The 17325-nt window shown below is 31.5% G+C and overlaps 1 protein-coding gene across 2 annotated transcripts; it reads right to left on the minus strand.

The window, feature by feature from the left end:
• Nucleotides 1–391: 391 nt before the first annotated feature.
• Nucleotides 392–16627, minus strand: LOC125068247 (glutathione hydrolase 1 proenzyme-like). Of its 2 annotated transcripts, none has more exons than XM_047677333.1 (9): nt 16500–16627; nt 5532–5693; nt 4606–5013; nt 4189–4389; nt 3627–3882; nt 2826–3016; nt 1968–2208; nt 1361–1474; nt 392–1158 (listed from the first exon to the last, which is right to left on the minus strand). In XM_047677333.1, the coding sequence occupies exons 1-9, from the start codon at nt 16505–16507 to the stop codon at nt 1003–1005; spliced, it is 1737 nt and encodes a 578-aa protein (XP_047533289.1). In that variant the 5' UTR covers nt 16508–16627; the 3' UTR covers nt 392–1002. The 2 variants fall into 2 exon arrangements, with proteins under 2 accessions (XP_047533289.1, XP_047533290.1); XM_047677334.1 differs by lacking the exon at nt 16500–16627 and adding an exon at nt 6351–6371.
• Nucleotides 16628–17325: the final 698 nt, after the last annotated feature.

The raw sequence follows: 17325 nt of genomic DNA on the forward strand, positions 1-17325 counted from the left end.
ATACAATCAGTTTTATTCTTGATTTCGTGAGGGCGATATTGATATGGAATTTATTATGGAGCATTTTTATGATGTGTATAGACGGGCGGGTAAATATAACCTGATAGTAAATAATATCCATCGTCTATAGACATAGGTGCCGTAGGAAATTTTAACCATTCCCTTCATCATCAATCGTGAGGACTAAGATATTACATATATTGCACCTGTAGTTTAACTATTTCCCTCACCTTCTAACCCAAACACAACAATACTAAGTATTGCTGTTTGACGTTCGAATATGTGATGAGTGTGTGATTCGTATGCAGGCGAACTGGCACGGAGTTTTGGAAATTAAACAATTTTTTGTTAACATTCGTAAAGATTGATTTATATAATAAGAATAAAAATCTACGATAACACTTTTCAAATCTTTATTTCCTAAATTATATTAACATCACAGTTCACATTATACATGTATAAAACAAATCATCCAATTAAAACAAATAAATACAATGATTTAAAGAATATGTCCTCACACATTTTATACATTTACCAAAATAAATTATAAAAACTAACAAAATTATAAATGAAAGTAGGTATATTGGTTAACAAAAAGTAGAGCCACCGTCGTTATTTGCAAAAATTTTTTTTTCCTTTTGCCCAAAAAGAGGCCCTAGAGATAATTTGACTAAATTCAGTTAGCCGGATGAGGCTCCTTGTTGATTTATAATTCGTGATAACAATATTTTTCCATATTCATTTTTACGCCATCGGCGAGGAATTCGTAATATCAAAGCATTTTTTGGTAATTTTGCTGATATGGGCATTATGGGTTTTGGTAGGTTACTTTTTTGTTAACTGTTTGCCTCTTTTAAATAAATCGGTGTAAATTGTAAGAATACAGATAGATGTTATGTATTTACAGCTGGCTCAGTTCTTATTCAAAAGTATGTTAAAATTGTCAAATTTGATTTTAGATTGTGTACATCAAATAAAATCCACTGTTTTTTTTTTGAGATTTCAGAAACCGTCAACACTGCCGATTCTCCTGCGGTCAGTCTCTGCTACGAGCATGCCGTCGGCATCACGTGCGGCGCCAACCATTGCAGCGAAACCCGCAGTCGGCCCGAGTGCTGTTGTCGCGTGACCTCTCGCACGAAGTGATGCTAACACATTCTAAAAGTAAATGCAGTAGGTTTGCTAAGTACGTAGAGACGAAAGACTAAAACGATGAAAAACGAACTTAAAAAATACTTATTTTACAATAACATGCAAGGATAGTAAGTAATATTTTACTTTAAAAATCATTTTTAATTTTATGACCTAACTTTAGTTTGACTCGAGTAATATTATTTGAATAAGTAAATTAGGTGATTACCGGATTAAAATCGGCTTCATGTTCAACTTCCATTGGGACCAGTTGGTGGTGGAGACGTGGCCGCTGTATGACAACTGGTAACTCATCACCTTCAAGTATTGTATGCATTGCCACCTAACATTGAAAAAAAAGTAAAAGTAACCTATAATAAGTCAATTGTATTACACGTTAAATAATGTTTCGCATTAAATCTTTCGATTTATAATCCAGGTATTCAATGCTTTGGGGCATTTTGATATTATTCCACTTTCTCATTAGAAATTACACAGGTATTAGGGGGGAATGCTGATGTCATAGAACACGTACCACGACTTATGGTACCTTCGGATGTTATCACATTAGCAATTTGCGTGCGAATTTAAAGCGAAGTAAAGATGCAGTGTGCTCGTCGTAAATTAATTTTATGTAGAAAGTTTATATAGAAATTCGTCATTTTCAATCGGTGTTTGTTTTTGAATGTCCAAACGGCAGGCAGCTCCTGTAAACGAATTCGCTTCGAAAAAGTTTTGCACCAGGTGTGTTACGCGTTACTCTCTTGGTTTAAACTCGCTCGCAAATCACCAAATCATTTGCCCTCTTACTAAGTCGAAATGACGGTGTCACAAACCAAGGCCACTTGTGTCGTTATCTTCGTGCCTCCAGCGGCACCAATAACTAAATCCGCAGTTCCGTTTCTCGACAACACTATGCTTGGGACCATTGAGCTTAACGGTTGAAGACCTGCAGCTAACATGTTTGCAGGAGAAGGAGGCATTCCATATGCAGACTCCCGGTGTGGAATTGCAAAGTCATCCATTTCATTATTCAACATTATTCCAAGACTTGTAGATCGTCGTTGTGACCCCCAACTGTTAAATCGCAAAATTTTATTTATAAGAATATATAAAATTTTTTAAGATTGCTATAATAAAAAAATGAAAAATTTATGAATACTTAAATATATTTTTAAGCGAGGGTATTGACCTACCACGACGTGTTTAGTAAAGTAAAATAATAACAGAAGAAAATGATACAACTTCGAATGAGCGAGAACGAATTTGTGAATAGACCGTAAAAAGAACATTAAGATGTAGTTATTATTATAGCCAAAAATTACATTTAAGGCTTGTTATGACAATGAGAAACAGAGCTAACAAAATGTTGGGTTTTGTAAAGAGAAACACAATGGAAATTATAAATCTGTAAGATATTCTTAATTTATACTACAATTTAATATGCTCCAACGAAGATCATATTACTGCTGCCGATTTCGATTTTCACATATCCTTGAAGACTATAACGAAAAACCTACGTACTCTAATATGTCTATTTATGAATAGTTGTAATTTTGTAGAGATATTTGTAGTTAATGTTTACAAAAACAATTAAACATCTTTGTCATATATAATATATACTCGGTACGGAATAGTTAAGACCACTTAATTTTTATGCTATCGTGGAGGATATTGTAATGAAAATAACTAACATATAGTTAATGGTACTTGTGGCAGAAACAACACTGCCATCAGGTGCGACTACGACTACGTGAGCTGTGCCGTGGTCGTCAGCCCCTTCGAAAAGAGCGCCGTAGTGTCGCCAATCAGAAAATGTCTTTGTATCGTCTACCAGATTCCGGAATTCTCTTGCCCAGGCGGCGTCGGATAGATTTCGTTCTAGCTGTATGTAACAATAAATTAGTCAATCATTATGACGCTTGACCACTTCTTTTAATACTTAACACTCTTCTTATCGCTTATTTTTATCCCAAATTATATTATTTTATTGAATATACTCATTTATTTACTGTCTATGCAGCTCGAATCTAACAAAATGAAATAAATATCGGAGTGAAATATTTTTTTCTTTATAGTAACAATGAATGATTATACATTATGGATATTTGTAAATGCAAATGAACCGAGAAACCATTTTTTTGTATATAATGACTGAACTATTATTAAAATACAGATACCCCACATTAAACATTGTATCAAACTCTTTGTGAGCGAAAAAGTAGATTTGTCAAATGTGGATTCGGAAAAAATGTTAATATTTTCAAATTAACTGCTAATTACTTTTAATTAAAATAAATAATTTTAGACGGTGAGATGTATGTACCGTGTGCTTGTAGTTTTTGGCTCACTCAACCCTTAAACACAATTTATACATTTGGCGGTTGCATATATGACGAGAGGATGATAAAGACGAGCTTGCACAAAATTTTACCACCAAATAAAGCACATTATAAAAATAAATAATACAAAAATATCCTACTGTTATTACGTACTTCTCTGATGTCATAGGGTAGATTAGAGCGTGAAGGGTCGCCGAGGCCGGTACGTTTTGCGTACGCGTACTTGAAGGTTTCTACGACGCGGTGCCAGTAAAGATTGGTTCCGGCCGCTACGTCCGTTCCGGTGCCAACCCAGCCGCGCAACATGTTGAGGATGAAGGCCAGTACCGACCCGGAACCGGGGAGCGGGACTGAGTAAAGCGTGTGTTCTTCTGACAGCGGCACTGCGATTGGCTCTTGCCACTCTACCCTATATATTTTACAAATTGTATTTGATTCACTATATAAAGTAAAAGACGTATTATAAATCTAACAATAAGTATGGATTTTCGTTTAGAAATCTGCCTAATTAAGAACTAATTCTAAAATACATTTTTTTTATAATTATTAATTTATAATATTATAGAAACATTTGCCGGTGAATGAGTTTTGTTCAGGCACGTCTACCACGTATGCATGGCGTGGCAATTGTCACTTTGTAATAAACTGTTGTTGTCATAAGCGAAGATAACTACGTTTCTTAAGTAAATGTAAAACATTAGTAACATTCACTTACTGGTAGTTCCTGAGGTCTTCTTCTGTGATAATGCCGCCGAAATTCTGTATGTCGCGTACCAGCGGCGCCGTTAAAGAGCCATTGTGTATCGCCTCCGGGCCCTCCTTCGCGATCACGTCTAACGTACGGGCGAGTGTGGGCTCGCGGATCAGGTCGCCTTCGTTCCATACCTCTTTCGTCTCCGGGTTGACGTATAGTTCGCTGGAAAAAAATCTTTAACTTTATTTTACTTTCCTGACCATTTATCCACTTACTGTTAGTATTTAATTTAAGTAGTAGTTATGAAATAACTAAACATGCTCATCATAATATTACCATATCACCATTATATATTTACTCCAACTAATATTTATTATAAAATTACAAATTTATATACTTTCTGCAATACGGTTTAATCATCATCATCATCATCATCACCTCATTGACGGTTCGGCGTGGATTCTGCTGCTGTAAGACTTCAATACGCGACCCATGTATTGGCTGACGCGATGACCTTGCCGGCAAAGTTCTGCCGTTGGCCGGATTAGCTCTCCCCACGGCAGGCGTCCATACTCCCGATGGAGGGCGCCGTATCCTCTCAGTTCGCCTGGCACGGCTATAGCCAGTCCTCCTACAGTTGATGAGGCGTTGGTGTACATGTCCTGGCGAGTTGCTGCTGGAGCTCGTTCCCTCGCGTTGAGAACTCGTACTCGACCCGATCTGGCGTCGTACACTGTGGCTAGAAATCCTCCGCCTAGACCCATACATTGTGCACAACCTATTCCTTCGCAGAACAGAGTCGCTATCGCTGCGTCGACTGCTGATCCCTCACGTTCTAGTATTGAACTGAAGAAACATTATTAGTAAGAATAAATAAATTTTAAGTTTTGTGTAGTAAACCTGATACTTTAAAGACTTCGATATGTCTTTCTGTCACCGCAATATCAACTTATTTGAAAAAATGTACCGTGTTAATATTATCCTCATAAACGATTTTGGCGACGGCGATTCTTTGTGTAAGAAATAATATAATGCACGATTGTTTAAGCAAAGCAACCGGAAAGAGATCAGTTGCAGGATCAACGAGTGCCATCTATGAGTTTTACGAACTGTTTTATAGAAAAAATATTCTTTTCCGGCCAGAATCGGAATATCAACCGTTAGGAATATATCTAATGATAAATAGTAAAATTGTCCTTATCTATATCTCATTGTCTTTGATGAGTTGATGAGTTAATGTTTACTATAAGATATCTCTATTAAATGTATATATCTGTACTTTTTAATTTTAAAAACAATAATTTAGGTTAAAGAAATATAAATGAAAATTGTATTTTACATAGGTATATTTGTTAAAGACATACCGTCCAATAGAAGCACACTCATATCCGTTGGCAGCGACAGCGGCGCGACGGTAGCGTGCCTGGTTGCGGCCGGCCCACGGCTGCAGCACCAGCACCGCCACCAACGCGCCTACTACCAGCGCCGCCAACACGCTGCTCACTAAGCACCGTCGCGACCTGAAGCTACATATATGTAGTTGTTAAAAAGACGTCAAACCATTTCAGAAGTAGTAAGTAGCTAAAAATAATAGATACAATTTGGATAAAACTTTGTACAAATGTAACATAATAAAATAGATGGCGCTTATAATATCGGATATTTTTAATGATCCGTAGATTGTTCATATAATATTAAGTCGAGGGTTTTTAGTTATCCAGGAATCTACCTCAGCCGAATACTCTACTCGTAGGTCCAGAAGCCAGCTTGTAACAGTAGATCCCGACTACCGTTCGTGTATATATTTTTCTCTCATTTTTTTATTTTTTATTTATGTTCATTCGCATGCTCGTACATATTTTTTTTATTGTCCGCAGTATGTTTTTTATTACATATGGTTACAAATTAAGGCAAATATTCAGTTTTTCTTGTTTTCTGCATGTGTAAACTTGGATTGTAACCGCTTTCTGTAAATACCTATTCTCATCTAAAGGTTTTAGCTTTAAATGAAAACTCACGTAGATCGGATAGTAATTATTTATTGACGTGCCTTTATTAGGTTTTTAAACGGAATAATATAACTATAGACGAGAAAAATAATATAATATTACTGTTTATAATGTAATATGAGCCGCTGTTTAATATTATTATCAGATAACGCACCAACTAAATGTTTTACTTACTTTCGCTCGCAAGTTACCTTTAACTAGTCACACTACACTATTTATGCGTTTATAATTTGATACCACGATAATATGTACAATTTTTTCATCATAAAAACGTTGGATGTAAGATTTATATTAAAAAATATATGAATAAAAAAACATTTTGCCAATAAGACGATCGTCAAATAAGACCAAATCAAGACATTTGACATTTGTCAAATTTATGTCCAGCCAAATAAATAAATCGGTAGATAATAATTATGATCGACTACAACATTTTTACCGAGCATTCCTGTCGTTCGGTCATAACTTGACATAATATTGTGCACATAGTTAGCATATATGCACACCACTAATAATAACAAAATAAATATATATATTTACATGCACCACTAAGCAAACATAATCGGATCTTTACGCTTATTATACTTATGCGTGAAGATACGATTGGGTTCTAACTTTGTACTGAAGATATTTTTAATGATTCGCATATTGTTTATATATTATGTATTATTTAGTTCGAAGTTTTATAGTTGTCAAGGAATCTACGTCAGCAAACTAGTTCAGTAGCCAGCTTGTAGTAGATCCCGACTAACGTTGGTCGTTATATTTTTCTTACAATAGTGACAGAATGCTACTGTGCTATGAATTGTGATGTTATACCACTTATATTTCGACACGTGTAACAAACACATAATATTCTTGCCAAGGAAAAGGCTAGGAGTTTCTTTTATTGTTTATTTGCTTCTGTAGGTTTCTGCTGGAAACAGATGAAGAAAATAATCTTTCTAATTATCCCTACAAAATGTTATGGTCTATTGCGACAATTATAAAAAAAAAATAAGCAAGCGCTCTAGCGCATTTAAACTTTTTGATTTTTAGTTAAGATTCACGGATTCTATTCAATTGGCTATGTCGGCCAATTTTTGTTAAATATTAAATAACAGTCACTTATATTGCAAATTAAAATTGAGCCTTAGTATTTCAAGCATTTTGGCTAGGGATCAGCAGTGTGATTCTATAAGAAATGTTGATACGCCTTTTTGATAGATGTATCCTTTAAAATTTATGTATATTTTACACACTATCGCATATTCCAACATTTCATACTCGTGATCTTTGGTGAATTTATTGATTTGCTCATATTTAATATCGATAAAGATATAGATTCTGATCAATACAAATCGAGTTAGTCCAGCTTTTAAAGTATCACTAGTCACTGCGTATTTAACTTATAGTGCTTCAAATTTATAAAAATAAAAACGGGTATTACATTAGTTGTTCATGCGCGCCTTTGAGGCTGATGGCCAAAAATATATTTGCAATAAAGTAAATTCCTAAGGCAAACATCCAGCGTTCTGCATTATTGTAGGACGTAGTTGTGAAATGTAAGAATAAATAAGCTTTAAAACTTTATTCTCTACATTTGCTGTTCATTCGAAATGCAATTTCTTCCAGAAAAGAAAAAAGTTTTTGAAATAAATCTTTTTCTTATATATGGTTTATAAGGGATAGAAATTCAGTCATATAAATTACTTTTATTTAGATATTAAGTACAACAGAATCAGTATTGTATTATAATGGACTATAAAATAACTTAAATTCATTTTCGGCGTTTGTTTCGTCATTTACCATTTCAAAATTCCTTTTGACCTTAATACTACATAATAATATTCATCCATAATAACAATCATTGTTTATTATGACCTTTAATTGTGACACCGTTTAAATAAATAGTTGCTGTAATTTTTGATTAAGGTAGAACAAATATTTAAATATTTTCGAGACTAAATATTCTTTACACTCCATGCTTAATTATAGGCGTGATATTCGTGGTTACATGATGTCTTAGTGTGTGTGAGATGAGTGATGTAAGAATAGAGAGCAAAAAAAAAATACAAATTAGACTATATTTGTAAATGCACGCCGATAATTTAACGTGGAGGAATGCGCTTTCGTGAGTGAACAGATCTATATTAGCATACCGCCTAATCATCTTATTAATACAATAAATTTGGATATTTGGTACTTAATAACGCTCGAGAGGCAGAGAAATTTGTTACAGTTATAATATTTGTTACAGTAAGTGGCACATAGGTTATCTGATTAAAGCAATTTTTATCCCGGAAAAAATGTATCTAAAACCTGAACTCCTTTCAAACACGGGCAATACCAGCGGCGGAAAATAATGAAGTATGTTGGAAATCATATAACAGATCTAAAATTGAGCTGAGTTCTGACAAAAAACGACAAAAAGAGCAAGCTTAACTAAATGGCGTCATGAAACCAGGTAGAAAAATGTAAATATCGCTATTTAAATCACAAGAAGGAATAAAAGGCAAATAAAATATTGGTCGACCATCAATAACCTGATTATGAATTCGTTAAAAAATGGCGTTTTAAATATCGTCATAGTGGTTGTTGGAATTAAAGAAATGAAATATAAGTAAAGTCGAATGCTGTTGAATTATATATAAAGATATATTAATCAAAAACTTTTGTATTTACTACATGCATACTATAGAAAATAGATTAACAAATTGCACGGAATATGTATAATAAGAAAATTCGTGGCCAAATCTGGTAAAGACCGTGGAGAGGGGCGCGTTTTTTTTTTATACATTTGTTATAATTCAAGTAAACGTCTAAAAATATTTATTAAATACACATTACTATCATTATAACAAAACCTCAAATCTCTTAAATTAGTGTATTTTCTGATAACTCATACCATCGGTCTTAAAACAGCAGTTGTAGGTTAAGCAGATTTATTTAAATACGCAATGTAATATCGTATATTTATAGATAAAATAATAGCTGTACAATCTCGTGTTTTCTTTATCTATATACGTAATTAAATAGTTAAGAAGAGATCGAGATAGTTTAAGCCACTCATACACAAAAAAATATATATATCTTTATTGCTTCTCGATAAAGCGCACACGTGAATTACAGTTTTACGAGTATACAGTAAATTTACTTTATAAAACCTAAACTGATGAAGACGATGGTGAATGAATGTGATTAGTCATACCTGCGTTATGCTATATATTCATATCGTATATTTGTCAACATTCAAAACGGCATTTTGTGACACGAGTCCACAATGAATACTCATTATTTATTATAGATTTCGCTCTATGTTATTATGTCAATTCAAATTCAAAGCTGTTTATTTATTTTTACTACACCTGCCATTGAAGCCGGCTGTACCACATTTGATAGTTTTTATTGGATTTTTGGAGGTACAAATATAGTGGAATAGTATTGTAGTGTAATAATTAAATACTAGTGGGTCTCCCGCAAAACTTCAAAATATTTTTTAAGAAGTTCGAAACTTATGACAGGTTTTGTTTCGATTTAATTTCATTGTCAACTGTAAGTCTCATCTACATTTGGCGCCAAAATGATGAAACCGCTTTTAAATGAATTTTTTATATCAAATGGTATACATTAGTTTAGTTAGGTTTTTTTTATACAGCCGTATTACCGCTCTCTAATCAGCCAGTAACATTTTTCGGCTTTTTAAGATGTTGTTAAATCGTTACAATTTAGTAAATTTCAATCAAGAATCCTTTTTATTTTTCTGCACATCTACGGCTGGAACTCTTCAAAATGAGACCATAACCGATTTTTTATATGCGGCTATCGCCCCATAATCACTAGGATAAAAATCGGCTCACGTTATTAATATATAAGGAGATGTATATGTATATACATTGCGAGCTGTTTGTAATATAATCTAAGGTTTGCTAATTCTTACTCCTCCTGTCATTGGAATATAGTAGAGTACCTTAAATTAATTAAATAATAATCATATTTTCCAATATAATATTGGTTATGATTTGTTATCATTCGTAATAATTACAACTATATATAAAAATAAATCCTTGTTTTCCTTGTAACTTTACCGATTTAATTCTTCTTTTTTTCAAGTTCTCTGTTAACTTGTTTTTACGGAAAGAAAAATTAAGGGAATTGCGCAGTGAATCGGAAATTCTTACAAAACTTAAAAGCGTGTGAAGCAGAATTATTGTAACTCCGAACTTTCGGCTCAAAGGCTGAGGAGGCTGTGGCTTGAGGCTGGATCAGAGACATTTACCGGTCCAGTTGTCCTAACGATTTTTTGATGAAAATAATTAATTTAGTGTTCGGTGGTAAACTATTTTACAAGTGCCCTTAAAATGATGCATGTACATTTATATGAAGCAGCGCAAGAAATTACTTAGCCCTTCACCTGCGTAAAACAAAGTTGTGCCTATGGTGAAACTCGGACTTACATCACCAATATGTCTAAAGAAGCCATTTGAATGCATGGCTGCGAAGAACCGCCCGCCGTACTCTTAAGATTGAGCACCACTACGTTTCCATCTCTTTCAATATTTTAACTATTTCAATTGTTTTACACATAGTTTCGTTCAATAGTGATGCAGAATTGAGAAATAGATAGATGAATAGAAAAATCCACATTTTCCAAGAAACCGGATGATTTCTACCAATCAAGCATTAAACATTTTGTTAAACGTTAGGATAAGATTTTAGTACCCAGTCCAATACATTGATCACTACTCAAAAATATATATACTCTATGTGTGCAATAATTAAATCTGTTCCCTAATAGATAAGTATCTTCTAAATTAAATTCTTAGTTTTTTTTTAGATCATGTCCATAGATATTAAAGAAGAATATATTTTCAGTAATTATCGGTTTTAAAGTTTTAAATAACCAATAATAATTGAATTAAAATGATTAATTATGTTATCTTATTATTATGACAAACATTGTTAGAATCTTCAATTAAACACATGCTACGTTAACTCAGTAGGTATTACCCATAAACTATGTAACAATTTTGCAAAACTAAGATATTGTTGTAAATTCAAGATTCAATTTATTTTTAAATTATTAAATTATATATTTAAGTCTTTAGTGAAATAAACATAACATAATACATAACGTTACGCTGTTGTTACTCAATCATTACTTTTATCGATCGCCGTTTTACTAGCAACTTTGCAATCACGAAATGACGTACATTAAATGCAGCCATTATACTCGTAGGTCATACATACTAATTGTACTTCCTGTGTCTGTGATTTCATTTGTAAAAAAATTACATGTAACCGCTTAAATATGTTATTTACAAAAATTTTTGACTCAAATTATGTTTTACGTATTTTTAATACTGAAAACATCCTTTTATGAGACAAATGGACCGTTAACAATTTTTTATTTTAATAGATTCAGAAGATATTCTTTGTATGAAGTTTATCGTATTGCGATCTCGTGTGCTATTTATTTTATCAGTCACTTCTTGTAAAACCGGTCGTTGCATAATCTTTATAACTGAACGCTATATAATTTATAATGCAGATATGATATCAAATTAAAGATTATTAGGTATTGCATGTCGATTTGTGAATTTTTTAAATTCAATAGATGTAGCAATAACAATGAAAATGTATAGTAACCTAATTCACTTGTGTTACGTCGACGCGTCGCGTCCTTGCGACCTATGACACAGATTATAGAGCAGGGTTCTCTGATTTAAAATATAAAGATTCTTCAAGTCGCGTCTATTCTTTGTATAGTACGATATTAGACATACGGATATAGGATAAAAATAGCTTTTAATGAAGTATTATAATTAAAGATAAGTTTTATGATGAAAAGTCTTGTAATTTGTACGTATATTTACGATTTCTAATGCGTTTTTTAAATTTTTCTTTTGATTTGTCTTTCAGTAACTAATGGTTAAATATAAATGATGTTAAATTTTAACTAAAATGACGAGATGACCCAGCTATAAGAATATGTCAATATGAAGATTATGGATTCAAACCTGGATCACCACCACTGAATGCAATGATGCATTGCAAAATGTGCTTAATTTGTGTTTATAATTTATTTCTTGATAAGATGATTTGTATGTGTCGGATGAAAATCGTCACATGCGTATCAATCAACCATAAAGGAGCATCATGGTGGAATAAGATTTGGAGTTTATCCTCATAAGGAGATAAGGTCTTAGCCCAGCAGTAGTACATTTACAAGCTGCGACTTTACTCAATACAATCGCGTTGATATGGAAATATTTTATACCTAATCCAAATATTAGAGGTGTGTTTTATAGTGTTTTATTTAAAAATCCTTGTTTCCTTGTAGGAATCTACTTTTTTAAACCACGAATCTCAATCGTTGAACGTAATTTTGGATATTCATATTTGTGTTTTCGTACATATTTATTTAGAAAGTAAACTCAATATTAACAATAATAATTTGTTAACTGTAACATGTATATGCAAATTTTAAATATAAAATTTATGTTCTCAAATTAATTTCCGAATAATTTACGTCTGGTATTTGCTGCTATTATATAACCCATCAAAGTTTTATCATAAACATATAAATGCTTTATTACCACATAGATGTCTTCTATGTGTTAATAGCATAATTGTTTTTATATAGATTTATCAATCAAACTATCCCTCGCATTATTAAGAACCTATTAATGAGACAGAAGAAAAAATTACGTAACACGTGATTTCCTACTGATAAATTAAAGACTATTCTATTATTTAAAAATAAGTAAATTTACTAAACGAAATTAATAACAAAAATAAACAAAATCATATCATAAACAAGTATTTTTATACAAATCATCGCTCAACCAAATGAATGAAATGAATGAAATTTATAGTTACATTAATATTTTTTATTACATTTGAAAATATACTGTCCATTTTTAAATGACCCTTTCTCCAAAAAGTTATTCTCATACCGAATTTCAATAAAACTAGCTTAGCCATTTAGCCCTAAAAATGTAACAGACAGATATATTAGTATGGCCGTTTATATATTAATGGCTATAGCATAGGAAATTGTAGAGTTTACAGGTTTGTCTGCTTCTTTGCACGAAATTTGCTTATCGGTAAATCCTTATTTTATTAATATTTTGAAAACAAGAGATTTATAAGATAAAAAAAACACGAAAGAGCAATTGCTACAGTTATAAAATGCTTAAACGTCAACTGTTTAATTAAATAATTATGATTAATTGTTGATAATCATAATAATTTATGTATTATTAAATAAAATAATGTATTTAAAAGAACAATTAAGAAAAAACTAATAATAAATCGTAACAAAAGTTCTCTAACAAAAAGGGTCTCTTCTATTCTCAAGTACATTAAACACGTAAACTTTTAATTTATGTATATTTATTATATGAGCTCTTTATTTCAAATCAGTGCCAGGACTATTTTATGTCAATAAATGTAGTGTAACAGTGTCTTGAGTTTATAAGGGTTTTATTTAATAAGCCTGTTAATAAAGTTTACGCGCCACATCATAATAAAATCTGGTTTGTATGCACGATTTACTGTTTATATTTATTATCCGTACCATTATTATGAAGAATGAATTGATGTAATCTGTTTTAAATAAAGGATCGCGGTAAAATTCCTAATAATAATCAACGTGAATGCACTCAAGAGCAGCCATCATGATAGCCGAAGGACTTAACAAATTTATTGATCTTAGAGACGTGATACTGATGTCGAAATTTTAAATTTTGTCAACTACCGGTGTCATAATTATTTTTTACACTCAATCTAAAATGGCTGCGCAAAGCAATCACAACTGAATTTCACGTTCTTAATATGTATTTAAAATTAATCTACTGCTCGAAACTTGTGTAGGATCCTGTTAGCATGTTAGAACCTTTGAACCTGCTTGGCCGTTTGGGAATTTTAAAGGCGCATGTTTTTTTTTTTTCTTTTTTTTTTCTGGCTTCGGTGCATATAACATTTGAACATTCAGCTACAACAGCTTTGTATTATTCGAAGTTTCTGTGCACTTTCACCACGTCAAAGTTACTTAAAATTTGTAGCTACTTTCTGTATAAATACTTTAGCAGAATATTTTACAGCCTTTCTAATACGAAGGTCTTGGCTGGCGTTCACGGGCTCTAGGGGTATTCACATGTATTCAATACGTTTTAAAATTTGTTATAAAATGTATTTTAATCATTCATCAAATTTAAATTATTTCACTAAAATTTACAGCACAAACAAACGCTTTGAGTAATGACAAGGCCAGCTTAATATCCATGTCATTTTTACGCTTTACTGATTCGTTTAGATGTAAAATAAAATTTACGAACAATACCTTAAAAAAACAGCAATAACTAAAGTATAGAAAAAGCGTTACGATATAATTATATCACATTATTCTTTGCTCATTAGATAATTTGGCCATTGTTACCAGAACGTGACACAAAATATGTTTTTCTCTATGTATTAAAATTTAACTAGAATTATTTCAAAAATTAAAATATTATTAAAGATACTGGACAAATTGCGACCGCGTGGAATGGTTGCAACTTGTACTTGTACATTGGCAGCATTTCTCCGAACTAGCTCTTTTGACACCAGTAGTTGAAATAAGACGATGTGTTATGCATTTTAATAAATATTTTTGCACTATTACTACAAGGTCCACGGATAATTTTATTAAATTAGAAAATTATCCGTAGTATAATTTTCTTTGGTCTCTTGAATTTATACATATTATAATGTATCAATTGGCTATAAATTATATTCATAGGTTTTAAAATATTATATCTAGTAATAGAAGGTCTTCGCTTTCGGGACTGTTATGGCGACTGCTTATAAAATGCTAATAACATATCCTGCTCACATATAAGACTTGTGTGTAATAGGGCATGATGTAGTTGTCAGGAAAATGACAATAACTAAAAAGTATTCAAATCGTCATCATACAAAAATAATTTATATGGATATAAATCTACTTTGGTATAAAAAGTAACTAGTGAGTTTCTTGAAGTTCCTCCCCGAAATGTAAAGGTAGAATCCATAAAATAAGCCGACGGTAGCCTAGTAAAATATGTCCAATGTTAATTACATCAAATGGCATATTCGAATTTAGTTTATTTTGATTTTGTACCAAACCTTTGTATGGAAAAGTAGGGGATAAAAATTCTTTGGATATGAAAATAGGTTAAACATATGTTATAATAATGTATTATTGTTTATTTATATCCATATTTGATAAAATAACGCTATAATATATGTTAGGAATGTATCTAGCTAGTTAATAAAAGCAGTAATTGTCTTTTGGAATGTAAGAATTAATGTCTATTATTTATATTTAGATTAAATTATGAGAGATTATTTGACAGAACACGCCAGAAGGCTACATAGCCTTCTGATGTACTCTACAAATGTATGAGTACGTTACATTACGTTACGTAACGTACTCATATAAATGTACGAGTAGGGTATAATCTGATGGGTATTTCTAACACTTAATATAGTCAATTAATAGTTAAACAAGTCTAATGTAACGATAATTCATTACATTAACGCGATTTTGTGATCAATAAGAATATTTTGCAAGACTTATTATTATTAATAAGCACTTTAATACAAATTTCAATAATTACATTTGCTTTTAAATGTTTTACATAAAATTTATAAATGACATAGAACCTAACTCTAAGCAAAGCTAAGCTATACACGTGATATATTGAACAGAAAATTAAGGTGTAAAAAATTCAAAAAAAAAAATTTTATTGTTCTGTTGCGACTTTAGAATAAAATTACATTACCACGAATTTATTCACATTAAAAAAATATATCAAACATATTTAAATATTTTTACTCATTATTAGTCTACACATTTTGTACAATGTAATTTAGAAAGTGGTATGAAAGTTTAAAAATAGAAAGCTGTACTATTTAAACATCCTTAGGGCAACCAAGAACTTAAACATAGTAATATCGTTACTATTAAGTGAAATCCGTTACATATAAAACACACTTGAATATATAAGGTAATAAACGAAATATAATGTGATAGAAACTATTATTAAAAATATATTTAAATAGCGATAAAAATGTTAAATAAAAATTTCACAGTCTCACATATTTATGATATTTTTATTATTATTGAATAAGTTTTTATAGCATGCAAATACGCAAAGAATATCTTCATTTGAATATTCACATCTAACGTTTCAGCCGTGCACTTTAGTCATAAAAAATATTTGAACATCATATATGCTACATATTATTTTCATATTTCGTTACAAATTCACAAAAATGCGCCAACATGACAATACGAATGCGCAGGTAAATTCTTACCTGAACATTTTGTTATACGTCACGCCGTAGCCACTGTTATAAACAAACTGCGCGCGCGCAGATTCTTATTTCTTTATTAGAAGGTCGGTGCGTTAAGCGTTCTATGCTGCGGACAACTATTACCTCTGTCCCCGATAGATGACTGACGTTAATATTCTTTTATTTATCAGATATATATTCTGATAATATATTTTTTCTATAGTTCTAACAGTTCTTTTATCGGTCGTACTTTCGTTACGGTCATATTTCATATTTACTTAGTACATTATATCAGCCATAATACATAGTCTTTATATTGTGTATTTATCTTGAAGATTCACGAAATATTTTTAAATTATACATATATATGTATACATATTTTTATAAACAGTTTCTCTAGAGAAACAATGTGTATCATCTTCAGTTTTATTACAGCGCATAATGAGTCGTCATCAGCTGCGATCACGTGAATAACTTCAGTCAGCGTTTATGCATAACTATCGGTTTCATGTTGATTAAGTACACTTGAAAAATAACTACATAAGTATATAATTTTTAACCACTTTATATTAAATCGGTTTTTGCGTCAGCGTGAGCTTAATAGAAGATAAATATTGATATGATCTGAACTAGGAGCAGGATTTTTAATGGACACTCGTTAATACGAAGTAGACTAACCTAGACTGAACATATAGGTCAACAATTACAATACAATTTAGAATTTCCACAATTATAGAAAAATCCTTGTAATTCGAATAAATGTACGATTATTCAGCAGACATACCTATAATGTTTCACAGGCACAAAATATGATGATGATGAATGATGAAGAGAGACTATCTAATTA

The sequence above is a fragment of the Vanessa atalanta genome, chromosome 13, assembly GCF_905147765.1.
Source record: "Vanessa atalanta chromosome 13, ilVanAtal1.2, whole genome shotgun sequence".
Lineage (NCBI taxonomy): Eukaryota > Metazoa > Arthropoda > Insecta > Lepidoptera > Nymphalidae > Vanessa > Vanessa atalanta.

What these genes read in the sequence shown, in the direction of transcription:
- LOC125068247 (XM_047677333.1), bottom strand. An exon ending in ACAAGTACCATTAACTATAT is followed by an intron (nt 2,209 to 2,825) that starts GTTAGTTATTTT and finishes GCGATTTAACAG; the next exon opens with TTGGGGGTCACAACGACGAT. An exon ending in TAACGACACAAGTGGCCTTG is followed by an intron (nt 1,475 to 1,967) that starts GTTTGTGACACC and finishes TTTCAATGTTAG; the next exon opens with GTGGCAATGCATACAATACT.